The sequence below is a fragment of the Panulirus ornatus genome, chromosome 72 (genome assembly GCF_036320965.1).
Source record: "Panulirus ornatus isolate Po-2019 chromosome 72, ASM3632096v1, whole genome shotgun sequence".
Taxonomy (NCBI): domain Eukaryota; kingdom Metazoa; phylum Arthropoda; class Malacostraca; order Decapoda; family Palinuridae; genus Panulirus; species Panulirus ornatus.
In genome coordinates, this window is record NC_092295.1 from 3,071,537 (window position 1) to 3,090,235 (window position 18,699).

Sequence of the window (18,699 nt, forward strand, 5' to 3'; positions counted from 1 at the left end):
GATAGAAATGGTAACACGAAAGTGCTATACGAAATTAAGCTTTAATAAGCCATTTGTATCTAAAGAAAGTTTGAACCGCTTTCGCGAATTCAGAGTTCAGCCAAAACATCATTCTTTAAGACAAAAAATTAATACTGATAATTCAAGACTTTTCTATATAATAAACTTTCATATATATATAAACACAAGTGGTGCAATGCTGTAATTTGAGGAGACACACTAGGAAAATAATAAATAGAAAGTAAACTTTTTCCGTCTGGCAGCGTTGTCGCCGGTGTCTTGCGTCAGTGTGGGTCGTGATGGTGATCATGTAACCAGTCGCCCGCTGAACACCGTAGTGAGTGCGTCACCTCCATCAACTTGGGATAACTTGACGTTATTTAAGGCTTTGTTACTTTAAACGTCACCTTAACTACCCTTATAAGCACCATCTTCCACTATGAGTGCGATCTACCTCCTCTCCAAAGTCTGTAGACACGTACCTTCGTCGAGATGTCTAAAGGTATTTGATGCCTGAATATTACATATGTAGTTCATTGTTACATATATATATACTTCTTCCTCTTTATAATGGAAAATTTAAATGCCATCATGACCCCATATTTTTCCATGATTATGTATATCATGTCACTTGTAGATATGTGTCAATTACGCATTTATATATATATATATATATATATATATATATATATATATATATATATATATATATACGTCATTTCCTGGTGTATTAAATGACTGTAGTGACATTATATTTCTAAGGTCAACGTTGTATAAATAATAGATCACAGGAACCTTAAACCTCTCCTCCTCAGCTCTGGGCTTCGGATACTTGAAGGTCAGGGAAAACGTGTTGTGGGTGGGGTAATTACCTACATAACGAAGTTATTGAAATACTAATGATATCAATATAGACACTTGTTATTAAATAACACTTCGTTATGTATTTAAGTTTCGGATATGGAGGGAATTTGGTTCGTTATATAGGTTATTTTAAGTTTGGTTTTACTTGTCATTATTTTGCCGATAATTATTGATAAGTTTCTGAATTATTGAAATCAATTTTGTCTTGCACAAATAGATGTAATAATTTGATTTTATTAACAGCTCACTTAGGTTCACGATACCAGAGATTTTACCTTAATTTTCTATATATTAAAATATATGCAATTAATATTGTCTTGTGCTTTATCTTGCAGTATGGTTGCAATTTGCAGGAAATCATTTAATTTCGTTGAACATGAAAGCAATGCACACAGACCAACCCGCATCAGGATTTCCACACGAACACATGTTTCCAACTCGGTAACATAATGGTGTTCACTTTAATAAAAAAAAAAAAAAATCATTTTCCCAAACTATGAAAAGAAAATTCTGGAGGTGAATTTTCAGTTATTTGTGGGAATCTTGATATTTCAACAGTCTCGTGAGGTGATTCATCCACAGGTAAAGCTGCTTTAGGAAATGAGATTAATACATGTCACTTAACCAAGTAGTATAGGCAATAAGTAAAAAATATAATTTTTTTTTTTTTGAGCTTACAAACATATTTGTAGGAACTGCAGTAACATAATAAACCTCTTTGGATAATAAATCTTTTTCACAGAAAAATTGTGGCTTGAAAATGTGAATATCACCACTTGGATGTATTGTTAATCTTAACCCACATTATTAATCAAACAAGATTAAGTCAAGTTTGGTAAGAAGACTGCATTCCAAAATTCATGTCGGCTTAATCATGTGATATGCTTTATGCTGGGAGAACACAAGATGATGAAGTTCACAAAAATTGCTGTTTAAAACATATTTTTTAAGTTTTCCAAACTTCTGTTAAGGTACATGAAGACAAAGGTAATCTCAGCAGCTTGGGAAGTTGCTAACACAATGTGAAAAAGTGTAAAACGTGATAAGATGAACTGTTTAGACTATTCATTAATTCACAAATAATGTAATTCATATCTGTGTGTCATACTTAAATGTATTAATATTTAAATTTTCAAGTAAATGTTTGTCCAGACCATTAGATCTGATGATTGTACAAAGAATGTACTTAAACCTTATTTCAGATTAAACAGATTCAGCCTTACTTAAGGCGAACAACAGTCACTGTTGCAAGCAGAGAAATCCAGCAATTGCCTGTTGGCGAGATACCAGAAATTGGACGAAAATGGGTAGGACGGTGGCTTTTTGGGTGCTCAGGGCATGGTCTTTGGAGCAGTTGTTATTGGTGAGTTACGTGATGAGACTTTGGATTTCATTTAGCGTGATGTTGCTAACAAACATTTTGGACATTCATATGTTGCATTTCCCTTTCACATCAAGCACGTGCTAAATTTTTTTTCTTGAGAAAGGTAAATGGGTATTTTATTACTATATTACGGAACACTTGTCCAAGTAAATACTAATGCAGAAAACATTTGTTTTTGTTTGGCTGCCATTCTCCTATTGATAGTTCACAGTTTGCCATGTATGGTCTACACTCTACAGTATAACATCCATGTAGTATTTTTCCTTCCCTTAAAATTACTTCAACCAGTTCAAAACCTTATAAACATTCTGTTCTTAGAGTTAGCTTAACCATAGTGACTTTCCTCTGTAATTACCATAGCATACAGCTTCTTGCTTAGCCTCGGGATTTAACATAGATACCATGTATTATAAATGGATGCTGTTGTGTATTTGATCATAAAATTGGTGGTTTATGTTTGATTTAATATTGGTTTGTAGATAAAGCCTGCTCCAATATGCATACTGGCATGTTGTATTTTGATTATAGGAATTCCCAACCTTTGTATTTCTATGGTGCAAAATACCTAGTAAAATTATGTTCCTTACCAGGTGGATTAACACGTCTAACAGAATCTGGATTGTCGATGACTGACTGGCATCTGTTTGGCAAGCGACCACCAATATCCCAAGCTGAATGGGAGCGTGAATTTGCCCAGTACCAAGATTATCCAGAGTTCAAATTGTAAGTGCAAGTATAACAGAATTCTGTTTACTTGAGGGAGCATATGCATCAGCTTTTCACCTACCTGAGTTTTAACTTGTTGGACCTACTCTTTCCATGCTCTGGTTGCATCGGTCTGGCATCTGCTATGCTGGCTGCAGTTCATGAGACCCCCTGAGAAGATGATTAATCTGCTCATCAACTTGTCATAAAAAGTTATACAGTTGTTTAGGAATGACATAACTCTGGTAGAGAAGTTTGAATTTGTTTCGTGGTACTTTTTCTTTGCCAAGGCAGACAATAATCATGTCTTTTATGCATCCTTTGTTTTAAAGATTAGTAACCTTAGAGTATACTGTAATAGTTTCTAGATAATAACTTTCTACTTCAGTGAAAGAGTAAAGAAGTTAGTGTGTCTGTATTTTATAGAAAAACAAAAAAAAAAAATGCACATGCTATTTTCCTCCACCATGAGTGGCTTTCTTCCTAATGTATGTATGTATGTTCTTGTGTGAATGCTATTTTTATTTTCATAACCCATTACTCGTATTCTTGACAGGAAGAACAAAGACATGACCTTAGGTGAGTTTAAGTTCATATGGTGGATGGAATATGGACATCGACAATGGGGTCGAACTATTGGAACTTTCTTCTTGCTTCCTGCTGCCTACTTCTGGCATAAAGGATGGTTCAATCGGGCACTGAAGAAGAGAGTTTTAGCATGTGGTGCTCTCATTGGATTTCAGGTAAGATTTATATCTCCTGTTACTGATCTTACAGTTAAGAAATTACCATATAACCCTTCCAAGTTTGCCATAACCTTGTAGATTGTTAATTAACAGTTTAAAGAGTATTATACTTTTAAGTTCCACTATTATTATTTTCTACTTTTCACATTCCTTTTAGAGTATTAATACCACAAGGCTGAACCTGATACGTCTTAAATTAAGTAATGTACAGTATTAAAAATATACTTGTGTATTATTTAGTTTTCACCACATATTTACACAGTTAGCCCTGGGTATGGGAGAAAGAATCTAACCTGTGTATTGTCTCATAGAAAGTGACTAAGAGGGACAGGAATTGGGGCTGGATATCCCCACCACTTCTTGTTAGATGGAATGGAAGGAGCCAAGCAAGGAATGCTCATCCGCCTCAAAGGCTTACGCTGGGGTGTCTTATCGTGTGTCGTTGTAACCAAGATAAGAAGAGAGATATTTGCCCTTTCATTTACAGTAATTTAAGCTTTATCAAGATTAAATTGTTTCCTTTCCAGGGTCTCCTAGGATGGTACATGGTAAAATCTGGACTGGAGGACCGATTTCATGACCCTTCAGATGTTCCTAGGGTATCACAGTACCGTCTCATGTCTCACCTTGGGACTGCCTTTGTTCTTTACAGTCTGTTTTTGTGGAATGCCCTTGCAGTAACATACCCAGCTCAGCAAATAAAACAGGTAAGTCAGAGAGTTTTAGTGAGAATACAAAGTTTCAGGGTGCCCTTATAACATTTCTGTGTTCTGACATTCCACTGTACGTTAGAGAAAGAGGAATGAACATACGCCCTTAAGTTCTGATTAGGGTGCCACAAAGTGTGAAGAATTCTTTGTGGTCCTGCAGTTCTTTGAGGATAGAAGAGGGGAGGTCTTCCCTAGTAAAACTGGAAGAGCAAGAGTAAAACAAATGTAAGGGATAAGAAGATGGGGTGTTAATGGGTAAGCCAGTAAAGGCATTATACTATACAGAAAAGAAATTTTAAAGTGCAAGATATAGGAACTTGGAGGTGTGTTTTAAAGATAGTAGCTCTGAATTTGTTGACATGATTACATCTTACAGGTTTCTAAACTGAACTGATATTGTAAGTGTTGACGAGTTCTTTGGGGAATTAAATATAGCATTAAAAGAGTGGAGGTATGGTAAAGAAAATTCAATGACAAAGAGCATTAATGGTTACAAAAAAAGAGAAAAATGTAGGTTAAGATGTAAATAAACCTCTTCCCCTATGCACAAGTAATTAATGAAAACACACACAGACACAAACAGATGGCATGATGAATTGACAAGATTTGGTAACATTTTACAAACGGAAGCAAAACAGTGGAAGGATAATGAAAGAAGTACGAAAACAGTTGATGAACATGGATTAAATGTGTTGAAATATTGTACTGGATCTTGTTTGACTTTCCTGGAAGAACCAAATTATTTGGTATATACTTAAAGAAAGCATTAACAAATGTTTACTAACCATATTTTGATTCAGAAGCAATATGCCTGGAGAAATTTGGAATAATATCTGTCTGTTTTCTTGTTTATCATTCATGCCTTTCTGCCATTCATAGCAGTGTGGTGCAAACAAAAATATTCCCAAACATTTTAAATGCTGATTATCTCCATACAAAGTTTAAAATCAAGCAGCAGCTTTAAACATATAAGATCACATATCTCTTTCACAATTCAGATATTCCATTTCACTGCAAGAGTATCAGGTACAATAACTATATTATCCTGAACACTGGTATGGTTTTCCATCAGGTGACTTCTCAAGCAAGAAACTTCCGCAAGCTTGCGCATCTGACTAAAGGGTGGGTTTTCATCACAGCACTGTCAGGTATGTCCTGCCATTATTTTTTCTTTGAATTACTGTGTTAGGCATGGGAATTTTAATGCTCATTTTCTAACAGTAACTTGTTTTAAAAGAATGCTTTTGCAAGTTATTCAGTTTCCCTTTCTCACCCTTGGAGCATGGTACCACATTTGGAATTATAAATAAGTACTTGCCCATTTGTTTTCTAAATTTCCTTTCCAATGTTTTTGAGACTGTCCATTAGAAATGTTGACCTGTAGAATCAATACATTTTCCTTCACTTTTTATCTTCGTTTCATGAAGTTCCATCTTCCACAGATACTCAAATCATCCCAAATGGCACACATTGTTTGTTCACAGCTTTGATGTGCACACAGAGAGATTTCCCCCATTCCAGGCACCTTGTATTGATTAAGCTTTTTCAGTAACCTGATTATTATATCAACACTAATTAATTTGAAGGTTTCCATCGTCACTATTCTGTCTCCACAAATAAGTGCCGAGATAAGGTCTTCCTCTGTGAATTTACCTCAGAAATCAGCATGAAGTTCCTTCCATACTTTATTTTGTTTCCACAGCCTTTTCCTCTATATTCTTTAGTTTTATCTGGAAGTTTGCTTCTAGTGAACTCTTGCTGTCTGTTTCATTCATTATGTAATAAATTTAATTGTTTTGTTTTCTCTCTCATTTTCATTTACAGTAATCATTTTGTGTACTAATGCTTACTCCGCCCTCTGTATATTCACCACAGTTTGTCCTAACTTTGTGTAGTATTACCTTTTTACTCCTGTATTTTTTCTTTTATGTTACTGGAAGAATAATCAAATGTTCATCTTAAATTTCAGGGGCCTTGGTTGCTGGACTTGATGCTGGTCTGGTATATAATTCATTCCCTAAATTTGCGGATCGATGGATTCCAAGTGACATCTTGGCTTTTTCTCCAACACTACGAAACTTCACCGAAAACCCTACTACAGTACAGTTTGATCACAGGATCATGGTAATTTCATGTGTTATATCATAGTATTTCTTAAACTCCCAACAATTGCTGTGTGACAGTAATATGAAAAAATGTCAAATGAAAATCTGATAAATGTAAAATTAAAAAATAAGGGATGGCCACGGCAAAAGAGTCTCCTCTTATCCCTGTCCTTACATGCCTCCCTTGTATCCACCATTCCACACATTCTTCCTCTTTGCAATTTATCACTTAATAATTTACAGTAATTTTTCCTCATACTTGACTGCCATTTCCTGCATTAGCAAGACAGAACAAAAACAGACAAATAAAATCAGCATCCACCCACATCCATAGCTATTAAGTGTAATGCACCAAAACTACAGCTCCCTATCCCATTGACATGTAGTATGTATTATAACAATTCTTCCCTCTATTTTCAGGGAACAACTGCCGTATGCTTAGCTACAGCCTTGATGATATGGTCTCGAAGAGGAGTGAAGCTACCTCCACGTGCTTATAATGCTGCCACAGCTCTTGGTGCAATGGCTTGGATGCAGGTATGAAGTTGTATTCTTTTTACAAACTCTGATGTATTTTTTTCCTGCCACTCTCATCATTGTGATGCATTATCTTGATCCAAGGAAAATCGCCTGTGCTTTAACTTGCTAGCCACCATATATCTTACAACAACTTTTACCTAATATAGCTGTAATAATTAATTACATTTTAAATGTGCATACCATAGGAGACATTTGAGGATCACTGTGTTCTTGGTCATCATTCTTCCGTCCATTTCTCTTATATGTACTCTTGTAAACAGCATCTTGCCTAGTTTTTCAACCAATGCAGATCTCATTCCATTTTGTGTATGAGAGAGAATACATTTGTCATGCCTGGCAGTGGACAATGTGTACTGCATGATGAGTCTTGGCCAGCCTCCATACACTCGGAGAGAGAATGGGAAACCGCTCAAATCATTTAAACTATTTACATGATTTTTAAAGGCAGTGATGATATTTTCATCTGAATCATCTGCACAAGAGTTTCAATTGTGTTAGAAGCTTAAGGTGCTGCAAATGTATTCTTATTACCTTTGCTTCAGCCTTGGTGCATTTGCTCAGTTTATGATTTATTTTTGTAACTGATGCTTTTCTCTTATAGGTGGGCCTTGGCATCTCAACATTGTTGATGTATGTCCCCACGGGCCTAGCGGCTATGCATCAGTCAGGATCTCTTCTCACTCTCTCCTTTGCTATATGGCTCACTCATGAACTAAAGCATCTCAAGAAGATACCAAAGTAAGTTAAGGTAACTGATCAGTAGTATAGTGAAACACCAAACTATGTTGAATGTGTACAAATGTGATAATATATATGTATATAAGTATATATGTAAGTGATGAATGGTGATGCTTCTACCATACCCTGTAGGTGTTTCTGATCGTATGATTATATTATACCTACACATCAGCAAATTCAGTAATACCAAAGTATAATAAGTTCTTAAGAAAGGTATTCTGGGATACATTATTCACGACAATTTCAACCTTAGATTAGATGATGTACAATGCAATTTGGGGTCTGCAGCCCTGTCTATAAATATGAAATGTCTTCTACGTCATAAAACAGAATTGTAAAAATTCTTTTTCTGCTAAATTTTAGAATTAGTGTTGAATATTAAACCAGTTCTATTTGGCTATGAATTTGAAGCTTCAAGCTTGTGGTTGTCATTAAAATGTGGTTAGGTGTAATAACATTGTAAAACATGCACACTTCAGCTGCTCACAGTACCCCGTAAAAAGCATCTCGTGTACTGCCTGCAAGCCCACTCTCCTGTTACTAGCATGGATATTTCAAGGGTAATATGAATCTCTACATACTAAAAATTACTTAAGATCACAGCCCTGGCCTTTTCTCAGTCCCTTGCTCCCACACATTCTTGTGGCCGATGTATTGTAGTTACCCATATCACTAAATAGTTGTGCCAGGTTGTTGTCTTATTGATATCGTAGAGGGTAAAGTGACAGTGATTTTGAAATTAGCAGTGGAAAACAATGTGCTGTTATGTCAAATACAGGAGGCAGAAGGTGTAGTCATCACAGTAGAACGGCTATTCAAAGTAGTTACCACCATACTATTGTGAATATTTTGTGTAGTCCTATGTGCCTCCTACTTATGTTATTAGTGTTCGACATTCATATCTTTTGATATAAACCATTTTGTTACATGTGCAGTTTATTTATTGCTTTTATTTGTTGGTCCTAGAACGGATTTTAGTTATGTGATACGATTACAAGACAGTCAATAAAGCAATAACTGTGTTAAGTACTGTCTTTTTCTTTCCTTGACCTGGAAAGCTTCACTTGCATGTACTTTGCTTTTGACCCTATCACTCCACTACCACTCGCCACACAAACCTCACATACAGAGGATGAGCAAAAAGAGATTGTCCTGAGGACAAGTCATGGTACAGAACCTTCACGAGATAAGACTTACGTGGGACAGAATTAACTGCAGCAAGCTGGTTTGGCAAGGCAATGTACTGAACCAGAGCATATTTAGTAGTCTAAGGGAACTATGGAATGGTCTGTGGGGACTGTGGATGGGGAACACTGATTTTGTTGCATTATACACGACTAGAGGATGTGATCAAATGTGGCTGTTGTTTATCTGTTCCTGAAGTCACACTACGTGTGGTAACAGTGAAAAAACACCTTCAGGGAGACTGTATCACTGTCAGTGAATGAAGAGGAGTATTATCAAGGAACTTTTCCAAAAACTTTCCAATTTCTAGAAAAAAAATTACACAAACATGACACAGACCAACCTTCATCGAGAAGCACTCACCCTCAACACTTCCTCCTTGCACACATACTTTAACTCTTCTGATAAAAAGTTGTGACATTTAATAACTTTCCACTTACACCATATATTCACTGCACTTTCCGCAAACCCTCTCTGATCATACATTTGCTCCAAATCTACAAATGCTATACACAATTTTACTCCCTCCAAGTACTTATCACTAATTTCTTCAGAGGAAAATCCATGTTAACACATCCTCTACATCTGAAGATCACATGAACCAGAAATGTATAAGAAACAAATGAAAATAGTTTTTATACATGTTGAAAATCACAAGAACTCAATGATTCTGCATTTCACTATGTATTCTCAATGCAGGAAAAGGTTTATCTGGCATTTCATTTAGTTTTCCCTTGCCTAAGAATATGGATATTAAATCACATATTCAATTCCTTTGCTTGTAAAATTACTATACATTTTTTAAGAAAATTACTTTAATTACTATGTTCTTTATGTTACATCAAAACAAAAACCTTAACCAAAAGTTTTAAAGACATCAATATAATAAAAGGGGATTTTGATATATCTATAATACACCTTATCACAATACTTAAGAAATAATGACATCATATTGTAAATATTTTTGGGTATACTTCTCAGTCTATGCAAAGTTAACTACTAATTACTATAATTGGCAACTAAAATATGACTTTATCTCTCTTGACTTGGGAATGCAGATCCTTCCCCTGGGGACGGCAACAAACTTGAATTCTGGTCATATGAGATCGAATGTGAAGTTTAGAAAATGTGGTTATGAAGTAATTCATGATCGGTAAAAGAATTATAATACAGAACAAAAGTAGTTTTTGCCATTACAACGAATGAGAAGGTACTCGGCTTTTGTCAACAAAAGCAAAAATTACAATTTGTCCGAATGCTTTTGTCAACAAAAGTAAAAATTAATTTCTGACACTTTTCCAATGTATATCTATAATATTCATTACCCTAATGTGAAGAAGTGTTCCCTATGCAAGAATACCTGGACAAAAAAATTTTTATTTCCCTATGAAATGTATGTTTACAGATTTGTTAAAATTAACATTTTTATCAATAATAGGAAAACATGAAAATGTTCCTGCTTTTCCTAAGCACAAGTCACTAATGATATGATGATATATTTGTCCTGCTTTCAAGCTGGATTATTAATACACCTTGCATATTTGATTTTATATAATTAACAAACAAGTCTGCAATAGTTAAAGGGAAACACCTTAAGTCTACAACAGTGTAATTGTTTTACATGTGCAAAAATATGTATCTAAGGACAGAAAACTGTATTGTATACTGACTGGTAACATGATACCAGGGCTTTCATGAGTAGAATGGACGCCTCAAAACACATCACGAATGAACCACCATGACGCTACAGCCCCTTACATCACAACTTTAAGGCAATCAACTTAAGTGTGCACAAAATCTTTTTTGGCTGTGCATTCAAAATGCATAACATGCATCCTTATATGGCATGTGTCTGCTAATGTAAATTCTGACATATCTACCAATCAAAATCTAATTCAAACCCTAAATGAAGGCAATAAGAGTGTGAACCCTACCTCTAGTTTTAAAATGACATGTTTATTACTAATAGCACAGAAAATGCAACTACAGTAAGACTGCATGTTGGCTGTCATACTGTAATTCACAATTAAATAAGAAACTTAAGTACAAAGAAATTTAATACTGACTGCAATGTTATAATTTTTTCTTTTCATACTAGCACACAGGAAACGGCTAACAAGAATAAAAGAAAAAAGTGACTAAAATATTCTAGGCATATAACTCTGCAGTATTATCAGTTTGCAAACTTATTGTAAGCCTAAATGCCTAATTATTATGCAGTTGACTTACATTATTTTTCATAGCTTTGAGTACTTTACCCCATTTACAGGGGGTCTGAACAGAAAATAGCTGACCTGCCTTATGGTTTGAAACCTCGTCCATAGAGAATATGTACAAGTGGCAGGAGAAGAATACAAGGGATACAGCAGAATCGCAGTAATCTCACTCACAGCAGCACACCACCAGAGAATCTGATTTTTCTGTAAAGGGCACAAAATCTATTGTATATTTCAAAGTATGAAGACTCAATTTCAAAACTTAAAAGCATGCTTCTTTAACTTCGAAAAACAATGAGGTAAATCAATGAACTTCATGAGATCATATGCTTATGTGCAATCAAGAATGAATTATCACGAATGAATAGGGAGCACTGTGTTTATCTGCCGTAGGCACCATCTTGTAAAAGCTCCCAAAGGGAACAGACATCAAAGATATGGATAGATAGACTGACAGATACAGGGAACATAGAAAGCAATATCATTATCATCTTTACAATAAAGGATCTCAATTAATTGGAGACTTGTGCAACTGCTACAAATATCAAAACTAATCAAATAATAAAGAGACCGTTATAATTAAACTACGTTATCATGAAAGAATATAAACTTCTTACCACAGAGGTGCACTAAGTTAGACGTATCCTAGTGCTGCAATAAGTACATAAATATGGGCAGGAGGAGGATGACAGGGTTCACCAGCTTAAGCATGGCAGAATTGCAGTAGTCAGTTTCACAACACTCTATCATTTTTTCCTCCGTGCCGTCTGGAACTGTGAGGTCTGTTACAGATGAAAAATAAGGTTTTATAGTGCACACATCGGTTGGCAGTCAAGTCATAAAATCAATCAGGTGGATATGATTTCATTACCATTAATGTTTCGTAAAAACATGAATTCATTGGTCTCTGGGTATGCTATCACAACAAAGTATGTATAGTTTTAATAAATAATAAATTATCACACTTTTCATTTGTTTCAAGATTGGATTGCTTGTTCTACCAATAATAAATGGTTTCTATACTTACCTTTATCAAGTGAACTTAACATGTTATTCCAGGTATTGAAAATTCCTTGCAAAGTTCCTTGAATACCACAAGATCTCTTCCTCCCACAGTCTTTCATTATGATGCCACCAAGATCACTTTTCTGAAATATTCATTATTAAAACAGCAAGGAACAACAAACAAAAAATACTCATATATCAATCGACCTGGGAGTTAGTCATTACTCCTAATCAATAGAGTACTCTAAATGATCAATCAATATAATCTTGTTTTAAGCATAATACGGTAATCCTCCCTACTATCCCAGGCCTATTCATTCTTCCTGCCCAATGCTTCTCATGCATCCCAATCCTCTCCTAACAACATTCAATCTTACCCCTTTCCTTCTCCCTCATTCCACGATGGCTTTAAATTCACAACTTACCCTTAATTTTAGACAAGGAACTTCAGCCTTTTAGAACTGATGTTACTCATTTTTTGAAAACTGTGGTTAAATATACTATTATACCAACCAAGTTACCTACATGTAATAAACCAAGTTACCTACATGTAATAAACCAAGTAAACAGCATGTAATAAACCAAGTTACCTACATGTAATAAACCAAGTTACCTACATGTAATAAACCAAGTAAACAGCATGTAATAAACCAAGTTACCTACATGTAATAAACCAAGTTACCTACATGTAATAAACCAAGTTACCTACATGTAATAAACCAAGTTACCTACATGTAATAAACCAAGTAAACAGCATGTAATAAACCAAGTTACCTACATGTAATAAACCAAGTTACCTACATGTAATAAACCAAGTAAACAGCATGTAATAAACCAAGTAAACAGCATGTAATAAACCAAGTTACCTACATGTAATAAACCAAGTAAACAGCATGTAATAAACCAAGTTACCTACATGTAATAAACCAAGTAAACAACATGTAATAAACCAAGTAAACAGCATGTAATAAACCAAGTTACCTACATGTAATAAACCAAGTTACCTACATGTAATAAACCAAGTTACCTACATGTAATAAACCAAGTAAACAGCATGTAATAAACCAAGTAAACAGCATGTAATAAACCAAGTTACCTACATGTAATAAACCAAGTTACCTACATGTAATAAACCAAGTTACCTACATGTAATAAACCAAGTTACCTACATGTAATAAACCAAGTTACCTACATGTAATAAACCAAGTTACCTACATGTAATAAACCAAGTAAACAGCATGTAATAAACCAAGTAAACAGCATGTAATAAACCAAGTAAACAGCATGTAATAAACCAAGTTACCTACATATAATAAACCAAGTAAACAGCATGTAATAAACCAAGTAAACAGCATGTAATAAACCAAGTAAACAGCATGTAATAAACCAAGTTACCTACATGTAATAAACCAAGTTACCTACATATAATAAACCAAGTAAACAGCATGTAATAAACCAAGTAAACAGCATGTAATAAACCAAGTTACCTACATGTAATAAACCAAGTTACCTACATGTAATAAACCAAGTTACCTACATGTAATAAACCAAGTAAACAGCATGTAATAAACCAAGTAAACAGCATGTAATAAACCAAGTAAACAGCATGTAATAAACCAAGTTACCTACATATAATAAACCAAGTAAACAGCATGTAATAAACCAAGTTACCTACATATAATAAACCAAGTAAACAGCATGTAATAAACCAAGTTACCTACATGTAATAAACCAAGTTACCTACATATAATAAACCAAGTAAACAACATGTAATAAACCAAGTTACCTACATATAATAAACCAAGTAAACAGCATGTAATAAACCAAGTTACCTACATGTAATAAACCAAGTAAACAGCATGTAATAAACCAAGTAAACAGCATGTAATAAACCAAGTTACCTACATGTAATAAACCAAGTAAACAGCATGTAATAAACCAAGTTACCTACATGTAATAAACCAAGTTACCTACATGTAATAAACCAAGTTACCTACATGTAATAAACCAAGTTACCTACATGTAATAAACCAAGTTACCTACATATAATAAACCAAGTAAACAGCATGTAATAAACCAAGTTACCTACATGTAATAAACCAAGTTACCTACATGTAATAAACCAAGTAAACAGCATGTAATAAACCAAGTTACCTACATGTAATAAACCAAGTTACCTACATATAATAAACCAAGTAAACAGCATGTAATAAACCAAGTTACCTACATGTAATAAACCAAGTTACCTACATGTAATAAACCAAGTTACCTACATGTAATAAACCAAGTTACCTACATGTAATAAACCAAGTTACCTACATATAATAAACCAAGTAAACAGCATGTAATAAACCAAGTTACCTACATGTAATAAACCAAGTTACCTACATGTAATAAACCAAGTAAACAGCATGTAATAAACCAAGTTACCTACATGTAATAAACCAAGTTACCTACATGTAATAAACCAAGTTACCTACATGTAATAAACCAAGTTACCTACATATAATAAACCAAGTAAACAGCATGTAATAAACCAAGTAAACAGCATGTAATAAACCAAGTTACCTACATGTAATAAACCAAGTTACCTACATGTAATAAACCAAGTTACCTACATATAATAAACCAAGTAAACAGCATGTAATAAACCAAGTTACCTACATATAATAAACCAAGTAAACAGCATGTAATAAACCAAGTTACCTACATGTAATAAACCAAGTTACCTACATATAATAAACCAAGTAAACAGCATGTAATAAACCAAGTTACCTACATATAATAAACCAAGTAAACAGCATGTAATAAACCAAGTTACCTACATATAATAAACCAAGTAAACAGCATGTAATAAACCAAGTAAACAGCATGTAATAAACCAAGTAAACAGCATGTAATAAACCAAGTAAACAGCATGTAATAAACCAAGTAAACAGCATGTAATAAACCAAGTTACCTACATGTAATAAACCAAGTTACCTACATGTAATAAACCAAGTTACCTACATATAATAAACCAAGTAAACAGCATGTAATAAACCAAGTTACCTACATGTAATAAACCAAGTTACCTACATGTAATAAACCAAGTTACCTACATGTAATAAACCAAGTAAACAGCATGTAATAAACCAAGTAAACAGCATGTAATAAACCAAGTTACCTACATGTAATAAACCAAGTTACCTACATGTAATAAACCAAGTAAACAGCATGTAATAAACCAAGTAAACAGCATGTAATAAACCAAGTAAACAGCATGTAATAAACCAAGTTACCTACATGTAATAAACCAAGTTACCTACATGTAATAAACCAAGTTACCTACATATAATAAACCAAGTAAACAGCATGTAATAAACCAAGTAAACAGCATGTAATAAACCAAGTTACCTACATGTAATAAACCAAGTAAACAGCATGTAATAAACCAAGTAAACAGCATGTAATAAACCAAGTAAACAGCATGTAATAAACCAAGTAAACAGCATGTAATAAACCAAGTAAACAGCATGTAATAAACCAAGTAAACAGCATGTAATAAACCAAGTAAACAGCATGTAATAAACCAAGTTACCTACATGTAATAAACCAAGTAAACAGCATGTAATAAACCAAGTAAACAGCATGTAATAAACCAAGTTACCTACATGTAATAAACCAAGTTACCTACATGTAATAAACCAAGTTACCTACATGTAATAAACCAAGTTACCTACATGTAATAAACCAAGTTACCTACATGTAATAAACCAAGTTACCTACATGTAATAAACCAAGTTACCTACATGTAATAAACCAAGTTACCTACATGTAATAAACCAAGTAAACAGCATGTAATAAACCAAGTAAACAGCATGTAATAAACCAAGTAAACAGCATGTAATAAACCAAGTTACCTACATGTAATAAACCAAGTTACCTACATGTAATAAACCAAGTTACCTACATATAATAAACCAAGTAAACAGCATGTAATAAACCAAGTTACCTACATGTAATAAACCAAGTTACCTACATGTAATAAACCAAGTTACCTACATGTAATAAACCAAGTTACCTACATGTAATAAACCAAGTTACCTACATGTAATAAACCAAGTTACCTACATGTAATAAACCAAGTTACCTACATGTAATAAACCAAGTTACCTACATGTAATAAACCAAGTAAACAGCATGTAATAAACCAAGTTACCTACATGTAATAAACCAAGTTACCTACATGTAATAAACCAAGTTACCTACATATAATAAACCAAGTAAACAGCATGTAATAAACCAAGTAAACAGCATGTAATAAACCAAGTAAACAGCATGTAATAAACCAAGTAAACAGCATGTAATAAACCAAGTTACCTACATATAATAAACCAAGTAAACAGCATGTAATAAACCAAGTTACCTACATGTAATAAACCAAGTTACCTACATATAATAAACCAAGTAAACAGCATGTAATAAACCAAGTAAACAGCATGTAATAAACCAAGTTACCTACATATAATAAACCAAGTAAACAGCATGTAATAAACCAAGTTACCTACATGTAATAAACCAAGTAAACAGCATGTAATAAACCAAGTAAACAGCATGTAATAAACCAAGTTACCTACATGTAATAAACCAAGTTACCTACATGTAATAAACCAAGTAAACAGCATGTAATAAACCAAGTTACCTACATGTAATAAACCAAGTAAACAGCATGTAATAAACCAAGTTACCTACATGTAATAAACCAAGTTACCTACATGTAATAAACCAAGTAAACAACATGTAATAAACCAAGTTACCTACATATAATAAACCAAGTAAACAGCATGTAATAAACCAAGTAAACAACATGTTATAAACCAAGTTACCTACATGTAATAAACCAAGTAAACAGCATGTAATAAACCAAGTAAACAACATGTTATAAACCAAGTTACCTACATATAATAAACAAAGTAAACAGGTAATAAACCAAATTACCTCCATGTAATAAACCAAGTTACCACAAGAGAGAAATATAAGTCAGTTGATATACATCGAAGAGACGAAGCTAGGACGCCATTTGGTAAACATGTAATATATATATATATATATATTGAAAAATGTGTGGAAGTCGAGAACATTATCTCGGAAAGCAAAAATGGTATGTTTTGAAGGATAGTGGTTCCAACAATTTGTATGGTTGCGAGGCGTGGGCTATGGATAGAGTTGTGCGCAGGAGGATGGATGTGCTGAAATGAGGTTGTTTGAAGACAATGTGTGGTGTGAGGTGGTTTGATCGAGTTAAAGTAACGTAAGGGTAGAGAGATGTGTGGAAATAAAAAGAGCGTGTTGAGAGGAGCAGAAGAGGGTTTTTATGTTTGATAAAATGGTTTGGGACATGGAGAGAATGAGTGAGGAAGATTGTCCAAGAGGATATATGTGTCGGAGGTGGAGGGAAAACGAGGAGAAGAGGGAGACCCACAATTGGAGGTGGAAAGATGGAGTGAAAAAGATTTTGTGTGATCGGGGCCTGAACATGCAGGAGGGTGAAAGGAGGGCAAGAAATAGAGTGAATTGGAGCGATGTGGTATACAGGGGTTGACGTGGCTGTCAGTGGATTGAATCATGGCATGGAAAGCGTCTGGGTAAACCATGGAAAGCTGTGTAGGTATGTATATTTGCGTGTGTGGACGTGTGAATGTACATGTGGATGGGGGGGGGGGGGGGTTGGGCCATTCTTTCGTCTGTTTCCTTGCGCTACCTCGCTAACGCGGGAGACAGCGACAAAGTATAAAAAAAAAAAAAAAAAAAAAATATATATATATATTATATATATATATATTCTATATATATATATATATGTGTGTGTGTGTGTGTGTGTGTGTGTGTGTGTGTGCTCAGAGTAATGGGTTACCCTCGTCCCAGTTACCTAGCAACCCTATCCTATTGTACCCCAATGCTACATGGACATACAGACAGACAGACACACTCTATTAGGGTCAACATGACTGGTCTTGCATGACGGCAAAATAACGACCGACCTAAAAATTATCCCATACCACCACTCATGTCCCAGACGTATGAACATCCCACAGGTGGAGTCCCAAAGTATGAACATTTACTCACGAATTTCCCAGCCATTTCCAGGTTTTCCCTTGACTCATCCACTGTGTGGCGGAAATAATGACACAAATTACCGGGCCATCATAATGACTGAACTGTGGCTCACATTACGAACCATGGCATTGTAATTGTGCCAGCTTCTCCTCCAGGTAACAGACGAATGTTTAAACCTATCATAATTTAAACGGCCTTTTTTTGTTAAGGTTAACAGACGCCTTTTTAAACTTATCACAATTTAAATGTCCTTATCACACTTTAAACGTCCTTTTCCTCCAGGTTAACAGACGAATTCTTAAACCTATCACAATTTAAACGTCTTTATTACACTTTAAACGTCATTTTCCTCATGGTAACAGACGAATTCTTAACCTATGACAATTTAAACGTCTTTATCAC

At 34.3% G+C, this 18,699-nt stretch overlaps 1 protein-coding gene and 1 long non-coding RNA gene across 3 annotated transcripts in view; one reads left to right on the top strand and one right to left on the bottom strand.

Moving 5' to 3' along the window:
- Positions 1-288: 288 nt before the first annotated feature.
- Positions 289-8,818, top strand: LOC139748155 (heme A synthase COX15-like). The gene is given in 10 exon segments (XM_071660870.1): positions 289-502; positions 2,067-2,198; positions 2,200-2,227; positions 2,839-2,971; positions 3,510-3,696; positions 4,227-4,406; positions 5,482-5,557; positions 6,379-6,533; positions 6,935-7,051; positions 7,656-8,818. Coding segments are annotated over 10 exon segments (1,212 nt in total). The 5' UTR covers positions 289-439; the 3' UTR covers positions 7,797-8,818.
- A 786-nt stretch (positions 8,819-9,604) lies between these two features.
- LOC139748156 (uncharacterized) overlaps positions 9,605-18,699 on the bottom strand; it is a 17,841-nt gene continuing 8,746 nt past the window's right edge. Inside the window, exons 2-4 of one of the 2 annotated variants that reach the window (XR_011712544.1) lie at positions 12,221-12,508; positions 11,811-11,975; positions 9,605-11,397 (exon numbers count right to left, since the gene is read on the bottom strand). This is a non-coding gene — a long non-coding RNA (uncharacterized lncRNA). Of the gene's footprint in view, positions 11,398-11,810; positions 11,976-12,220; positions 12,517-18,699 lie in introns of those variants that run through there. The other variant, XR_011712543.1, reaches the window with a different exon arrangement.